The 8428-nt window shown below is 33.9% G+C and overlaps 1 protein-coding gene across 2 annotated transcripts; it reads right to left on the bottom strand.

Moving 5' to 3' along the window:
• Positions 1 to 2561: 2561 nt before the first annotated feature.
• On the bottom strand, positions 2562 to 8097 carry LOC110463515. Of its 2 annotated transcripts, XM_021518155.1 has the most exons (8): positions 7923 to 8097; positions 7198 to 7464; positions 6665 to 6916; positions 6485 to 6595; positions 6040 to 6170; positions 5304 to 5498; positions 4410 to 5021; positions 2562 to 3924 (listed from the first exon to the last, which is right to left on the bottom strand). In XM_021518155.1, exons 1-8 carry the CDS (start codon positions 8073 to 8075, stop codon positions 3639 to 3641), a joined length of 2007 nt encoding a protein of 668 aa, XP_021373830.1. In that variant the 5' UTR covers positions 8076 to 8097; the 3' UTR covers positions 2562 to 3638. The 2 variants fall into 2 exon arrangements, with proteins under 2 accessions (XP_021373830.1, XP_021373829.1); XM_021518154.1 differs by having other exon boundaries at positions 6485 to 6916.
• Positions 8098 to 8428: the final 331 nt, after the last annotated feature.

Genomic DNA, 8428 nt, shown 5'->3' with positions numbered 1-8428 from the left:
GATATCGCTCTTAACCTATGTTGTTTAATTTGTTTGTGTTTAATGCCTGTTATTGTGATGAAAACTTTTGAAATTTCTGGTACAGCGATACATTTTACTAGTGAACCTGTCTAAAATGAATAACACCCAGTCCTGTAGTTTGGGTCAGTATAAACAAGTGTTCAGACTAAACAGGTACAATTAACAAAGAAATATAAAAACGGTTGGAGCTTGATGAAAGTTATAATGTATATATGTTAAATTCACTATTGATTCATACCCATGCTATGCATTGTAAATTAACATTTAAGCCTGCAATTGAAAAGTGGTTTATCTGTCGTTTTAGCTTTATTTGCTACATTTGCAAACATTGTTTTGTTGATTTATAATTGTGCTTTAACCAAATCCAAAGAGTTTTCAGTGCATACGATTAGTTCATTTTTAAATTTTTGATTTAAAAGGAAAATGATAACCCAGGTTTGACAATACCTTGATACAATATCAAATAAGGTTTAGTGGCAGTGGCAGATTTTTTTTTTAAATTTGACTAAAACAAGTCCACCTCTGTTTTGTCCGAGTGTAGATTCCAATAACCTGGGTAATGTTATTATGATTTGTATGGACTGGTTTTCCTTTGATTCATCTGAAATGAAATAAGTTATGGAATGGTCAAAGGGAGATCATTTGTATCAGTTATTTTTTTGTACATGTTCGTATAAATACAGTGTACATAATGACATGTTAACCTTAGTTAAATTTGTTTGTGTGTCAAATTTATTAATATCGGTGATGAAAGGGCCTGACCAAATATTGTGTTTTTTATTGGAGGAGGAGGTGGGGGTTTGGATGGGGGAGGCAGATAACTAGCTGGATTGTAAGTCAAGAGTTGATTAGATTAAAATCAATGCCAGCAATTTTAACAGTATTTCTGAGTACATGTGCCTTATGTGAAGTTTTCGAGTTGTTTGTGATATCATCCTCAACTGTATTTTTTGATCACATGCTACACTGTTATCCAATATATCCACTTTGTATTTCAATTATATTTTTTACAGATTTCTTTTTACTGAGCATGGATTTCAATAAAAAAAAAATCTAGACGAAACAAGCAGAAGGAATTCTGTGGAGTCAGGTCTGAAAGCAAATATTCACTGGTCTAAGGGAGATAACTTTTTTGTAAAACAAATTCACTGATCTAAGGGAGATAACTTACGACGCTTAACAAAAGATTTCGTTTGTGTAGTGCTAGCAACATATTGTCAATCAAAACCATTTGTAGTATGGTGAATTGAAATAGTAAATATCTGAACCCCAAAGTTTTCTCATTCATGTGATTTCTTTATCACTTTCTACTGATCTGACAGACAAAATATGTGTGGTTGACAACAACTGTAGCCAAGAGAAAAGATCTTTTTTTCATATTTATTTTATAATATCAGGCTTAAGAGCAACAACTTGGAGAAAGCTTTGTTTAGTTTCAGATATGTCATGTTTTACTTGTTTTGCTTATACTTATTGCTGACAATTAAAGTTCTAAAAAATATTTGATATATTCATGGTGTTTTTGTGGTTATTTGTTCAAAACTAGTTTTTGCTAGTGTTATTACAGTAGAGGGGGAAAAAATGGATCATCTCAAGCTACATGTGACCAAATGTATCTCAATCTTATATCAATCCCCTGTGCTTTTTATGAAACTCCTTGTGGCTCATTTCATCGGGATCATCTTCACACTTGGCATTCAGCTCAAGTTCTTTTCCCCTTCAAAGTTGGAGGCTCTTAGTCATGTAGAATGTTGGTATTTGACCAGTAACATAGGATTGAGGGCTACAAAGTTTGTTAAAATTAATCACCTTTATCCTCCCTCTCATCAGATATTTCATTAGTTATATGCTGGGATGAAGGTCTACCATGCACCAAGTTTGTTTAAATTAATGACCTTTCAGGGTTACAGGGGACAGGTTTTGTAAAATCATACAATTTCTTTCGGGGTAAACTTTTGAAATGTCTTTTAACAACATCTTTTGAATAAACAAAAGACCCAGTGTGAATATATGATCAAAGCATGTAACTGGGGCACCTTGTGTAGAAACTTGATGGTAAACTTCATCTCTGTGAGGCATGCTTTATTTTATTGCTCATTTCATGAATAATCCATGTCATGGAATTTCATGATAGGCTCTTAGTCTTAATATTTTTTTAAATCAACATGTACATTTCACAAAAGTTGCCCAGAGTCTTCTAAATGAGTGTCTAGTAAAATAACATCATTTTGCTTCATATTCCACTGATAAGGAAACTATGACGGTGAACAAAATAACAACAAACTTGTCAATAACTATAACAAAATTTTATTAAAATAATATCAAAAATGTATACCATCTGAATTCGATAATCTTAGAAAATATGTTCAGAATTGTTTGGCAGTATCAAAATAGAATTATATAATTTACAAGAAATTTATTTTATCATTTAAAACAAATACAGTACAATTGTTGATCAATTTCATTTGGAAAAAATCACTTGAAATATGTAATTAGGAATTTTCAATGTATCGAATAAATATGTAAAAACTTTTAAACAGAATTCTTACACTTCTTTGTCAGTATTATAATGATAAAATAATCATAGTTGGAGTATTATATATACTTTGTCGTAGTAATAATTCTTAAATAATCGGTAAGTCTGCTAAGCTCATTGGCCAAAGTAAAGAATTTCATAAAAAAAATATACTGCCTATTAAATTTGTCAACCTTAAAAACAGTGACAGTTAAAATGATTCTCAGAATTTTTCACCTGAAAGCACCATTAAAAATATTGCAGAATAATAGTATACAGTAAAACCTCTATATGATGCCCCTGATTTCATAAGCCACCTTTTGCTTGTCTACGGACAACAATACCAGATCCTCTCTTCCCTATATTAAATTCCCTCCCTATTTTATGTCTCCCTTGATATAATGCCAGGCTAGAGAAATGGTGACAGTATAACAAGGTGTTACTGTGTATATATATATATTTGTTGTGTATACATGCATAACAATTTTCTGTATATTAATGGTGAATATCATGTAGAATTATTTATAGAAATTGCATGAAATATATAAGACTTGTGTGTCATGTAAACTACAATAAACTTGTACCCTGGAAATCAGTTCAGTATTTTTATAACACAGAAATATCTTAATTAATAGTAGTGTGTAAATTATCGAAATTCAACTTGAAAAAGTATAACATGCTAAAAAATTGGTATAAACAATAAATTTGGACTTTCTAATTCAACAGGTAAGAATCACAAACTTAACGGAGATGTGTAACAAAAATAAAAATAATTAGTAATATAAAAATAAATGTTATCACAGTCGTTTTTGTTAAAAAATATAAATATGAAAATTATCAAAACATTTTGGATGTCTTTAGAAAAATTCCATTGTAAGCTTCTCTGGGACATTTCCCACCAATTCTTCTGAAATCATCAAATTTCTTCTAGACTACTTATTTTTTAAAGAAAGATGATTGCTAGTCTTGTTTTGCCAATGTTGAAATGAAAGTTCTTTCCAATTGTAGTAAATATTTTGTATGCAATTAAAACATTTTTTGTTCCCATCTTTCATCAATTTTGGTCTTCACTTAAGTGTTAGAACAACTTCTGTGGTTTTCTTCAAAGGTAGAGAACTCCTTCAAGTTTCTGCAGGATGTGATCACACTTATCTCTCCTGGCAGGGTTGTCCTTCATGGTCATGTCCACAATTGATTCCAGTTCCTTAATATGGAAGATGGAGTAGATTTCATTGACAATGACCCCAACACTGTACACATCAGAGGCCGGGGTGGAGAAGAATCCTCGACGAACCTCCGGGGCCAGGTGAACAAACTGGGCCATATACTGAGGGTTACCAGTGAGCCTGTGGCCACATCGGAAAGAGGCCAGTCCCAGGTCAATGTACCTACAGAGATAAAATGGTTGTACATGTACATACATGTATTGATGGATTTGGAGTTACCATCAGGAAGAAACCAAATAAGAAGAACTTTAATTTAATATACATGTTATAGTTAATGCTAGATAAAAGTGTAAAACTGAAATCATCAAGTTAGAATTTAAAAATAAACTTAAATACTTCACTTTTGTTTTACAGATTAATTGTAGCTTGTATTCAGTATCACTATTACTCTGTAATCTGTTGTTTGGTAAACAGTGCTCAAACAAAATAAAATTTCTGTGTCTCCACTTAATTTAGTATTTCCTGCAATATTTATGTTTAATAACTTATATTTTGTGTCACCAAATTTTCCATGTATTAGGCAATATAAAATTTGTCTTTTAAATATAAGATATTTTTCTTGATTTCGAAATGATCATTTTGCGCTATTGGTAAAAACTGGTGTGATCCCTGATATTACTGGATACTGTACTAAAATAATTGATTACCTAAGGTTGGAAAGTTCATCTCCTTGTACGTCAACCAGGATGTTATCTGTCTTAATATCGTTGATAAGGACATGTTTGTTGTGTATAATATCCAGGCCGTGAAACAGCTGGTATATTATGCAGACCCAATTCCACTTTCCAAAGGTAGCTGGAGGGTTGACAATCAAGTTCTTTAAGGTACATCCCCCTGCAAAACACTCTTGGACAAGGGCAAAGGCACCCGATATGGGAGTGATTGGAGACTCCATAAGTCCATAGCATTTCGGAACAAACTGAGTGCTCTGGAGATACAGCAGAGTTTGTGTCTCCTGGTAAATGTCGAATGTTGATGAATTATCAGGGTCAAAGTCCTTCACACAAATACTTGCCAGTGGATTTTTATAATACTCTGCCATATAGACGAAACCATAGGAACCATTTCCCAGTATGTGGAGCTGTCTACTGTTTTCACGCCTTTTCAGAATGATTTCATGGTTTAGCACAATAGGAATTCTCACATCCACCATCGTTGACGGCATGTCGTCTGGTGCAGCATACCCATAACCTCTGAATGGGGACGAGTTGGATGGCAGATTTGAAAAATAGGTGATTGCAGGAAGCTTTGGGTGGTATCTTAAAATAAAAAACAATTCAAATGGAATTTTATGAAATTAAAAATCTTTTTCTCAAGTTTACTTCAAAAATATATAATAATAACTATTTGTCAGGATTTTAGAACATTAATTCATATATATATATATATATACATGCTGTCACAAACCTTAACAGGGGATTTTTTTTTTTTATCATAAAACATGTTTTTAAAGGAAGTAAATCATTTATAAAATCATTTAAATGTACTTGAAATTTAAGTTTTGTAATTTTCTGACTAATTTAAAAAAAAAAAATCTGTACCTTGTCACAGTGCCAGTTGTCGCTTTCTGTTGATTTTCTTGGCATACAATGCTAGTCTTGCTGGTATCCCTTTTATCCTGCCCATTAGGATTTAGGCCAAACCCAGGGGGTCGGGACTGAGACGTCGGGACAGGGACAGGGACAGGGGCAGGGGCAGGGGCAGGGGCAGGTGCTACTGAAGCAGTAGCAGCAATACTGAAACAAAAGTAGATTTATGCTTTAAAAAACATGTATACATACTGGTGATGTGGTACACCATATGTTTTTTCACTTAAGGATATATGATACCTAACACCTTTTTTGAATTAATCAAAACATGCATAACTCAATACTTGTGTACAATTCAAATGTGTGAATGGTGTATTCATCAACCAAGTCAAAATAAACTAGATTATAAAAAATACTTTATCACTTTTTGATGGCGTGGAATTCTTCTGAATAGGAGTTACATTTCATAAAACTGTACATACATAACCCTTTAAGGGAGAAAATATTCTGACATTTCACACTTTTCAAGTTTCAAGCAGATAACTATATTGAAAACAATGAACATATTATAGTAAAACCTCATTATACTGCCCCTCCTTTCATTTGCCACCTCTCTTACTGCCAACATATCACAAAGTGCCTTTTCTTCTTGACAACTCTATCACCAAACCTCTTTATAATGCCAAAATTTGGTTGGACAAATATGGCAATATAGCAAGGTTTTACTTTGGTCCCTCATATTATCTACCTTCGTTGGGTTTTCTTTGCAATGTTCCTCCTCAGAATTTCTAAAATGATATTTGAGTCATCGTCATCTAGCTCAAGTTCCAGTCCACCAGTGCTGATGCTGTTAAGTTTACCATCCCGAGTCAGATGGACCTGTAACATTTTAATGTATACACAATATTTTTTTTATTACTGAACACAGTGATATTTTCTGAGATGATGGATAGGGAGAAATACATAATGAAGACCATGATGCATTTGCAGTTTCCTCATGGTCTTATATTTTAGTAAACATTTCATTTGTGAAGATATTGAATTTGTACAATTGAATACTGGATTGATTTTGAGAATAGATCAGTCAATTCAAGATGAAATGTCCAGTAGGTATACATTTTCTAACAGCAGTTAATGCAAAATTGGAGCCTGTATTTAATAACAAGTTTAAAGCTAATATTATAAATATTCACCTGTAAAGTAACATTTTTGGATGACACAACTTCCTGTGATGTTTCATTGACTGTCTGGGTTTGAATGTTGGTGGTCTTGGTAGGGACTGCCTGAACACCAAAGTCCAGCATCTCAACAGATGTCTGCATGTTCATCTCTGATGTCTCTACAGGTTTGGCCTGGACACCAAAGTCCTGCATGTCCACAGAGGCCTGCACATTCATCTCTGATGTCTCTACAGGTTTGGGCTGGACACCAAAGTCCTGCATGTCCACAGAGGCCTGCACATTCATCTCTGATGTCTCTACAGGTTTGGCCTGAACACAAAAGTCCTGCATGTCCACAGAGGCCTGCACGTTCATCTCTGATGTCTCTACAGGTTTGGCCTGAACACCAAAGTCCTGCATGTCTGGTGTGGCTTGAACATCCACATTTGCTGTCTTTGGTCGAATCTGGAATTCAGGAAACACATTTTCTCTTTAGAAAATGAAAGACTGCAGCCAAAGAAGTCTTATTGCATGAATAAAAACATGTAAACAAATGGATTAAAAATAAGAGCCTATTAAATCTATGAATTGAATATGAATAGGCCAAAGTGAATTCAGTATGCATTAACGTCATTAAAAAATAAGAGCATGTTGAAAATTAAAGTATCATTTCCCAACAAAATATTACCTTGTGATTGCTTAATTTGCACTCTACTGTACAGAACTATTTAAAAAATCAAACTTACTTCATTCATAACCAGTTGTCGGATCCAGTTAGGGATGGCACTGACATCTTTTCCAACTCCCAATTTCGTCAAAGAATCTTCTCTGTACTTTTGTTGTAACAGGTGATGGTATAAGGAATCATCATTTTGGGAAATGCATTTCCATTTGGCATCGTCACATACATTATACAGACCCGTGGCACAACTAACGTATATCTCAATATTGTCCCGCAAGTTTCCATGTGGGAAGCACGAAGCAAGGCTGCTCAAAATATCGTACCGTCTTGGCTGAAATAAATCACCAATGTTTGTATATACTCAGAAGGCTTTCAACAGTATGGTAAAGATTCCGAAATTAAATACTTGTTTAGGGCGCCATACTATTTATAGCTGTAAACTAGATTTGTACCCAACAAATCTAGGCCTAGCACATTCATATCGTTTTGGTATATTTTCTGTTGTTCTATCAGAGGCTATGAACTGAAAGTAGATGGGACTTAATTAGAACTTGTTAGCCAGCCAAGTCATGTCAAACGATCAAAAAGTCAAATGTAAACATTGAAAACAGTGTTCTGTCTTAAGTCTCTTCAATTTGTTTTCAAATCATTAACAAAATAAGAAATTAGGCATATGCACAAAATCCATGCTTGAGCATGAGAACGGTTTCATGAATACGGGCCTTGATTTTTCAAGACAACTAGGTAAAGTTACATTAACATTTTTAGACATTTTCTTTCAAAACTTACCTCCTGTTTAACGAAATTCAAGTCATTTGGGTACACAGTTGTTTTCTTGTGAAAAGTTGAATTGTTTTTGGATACAAAAACACCACCTGCCTCCCTGAAAGTTCTCTTTACGCACTTAAAATCCATTTTGTTCTCGAGTCTAAAATATCGCATTCGCCAGTTCGTATGATAACACGTAACTATGCGGTTGCTATGTCGTCATTTGTATTTTAGCGCCCTATCAACATCATCGTGATCACCGAGATGCTTAATTCGTTTGGTCGAACTAATAAAGTGTCTATTTGATTATGATTCCGCGCAACTCTGAATAACTCATGCTTCCGCGGGAAAAAGTTCCAACATTTGATCTTTTCGTGTTTCAAACAGATATGAGTTGTAAAATTTCTACTATGGAAAGTAATATCTACCATAAACACTTGGAGCATGCAAAACACTGTTTTCCTTATATGGTTGTCTTTTGGTGCTTGATCATGTCCAGACAGTACAAAAAGGGACACAACTCGTTG

This window comes from Mizuhopecten yessoensis, unplaced genomic scaffold (genome assembly GCF_002113885.1).
Source record: "Mizuhopecten yessoensis strain PY_sf001 unplaced genomic scaffold, ASM211388v2 scaffold10913, whole genome shotgun sequence".
In the NCBI taxonomy this organism is placed as follows: Eukaryota; Metazoa; Mollusca; class Bivalvia; order Pectinida; family Pectinidae; genus Mizuhopecten; species Mizuhopecten yessoensis.
This window is presented reverse-complemented; position numbering and strand designations above follow the sequence as displayed.

Excerpts from the sequence above, each read along its gene's own strand:
- LOC110463515 (XM_021518154.1), bottom strand. The coding sequence starts at position 8,075 with ATGCGATATTTTAGACTCGAGAACAAAATGGATTTTAAGTGCGTAAAG. Across the intron at positions 5,499-6,039 it reads GCAAAGAAAACCCAACGAAG|TATTGCTGCTACTGCTTCAG; the intron begins GTAGATAATATG and ends CTTTTGTTTCAG. Across the intron at positions 5,022-5,303 it reads ACAACTGGCACTGTGACAAG|ATACCACCCAAAGCTTCCTG; the intron begins GTACAGATTTTT and ends TTTTATTTTAAG.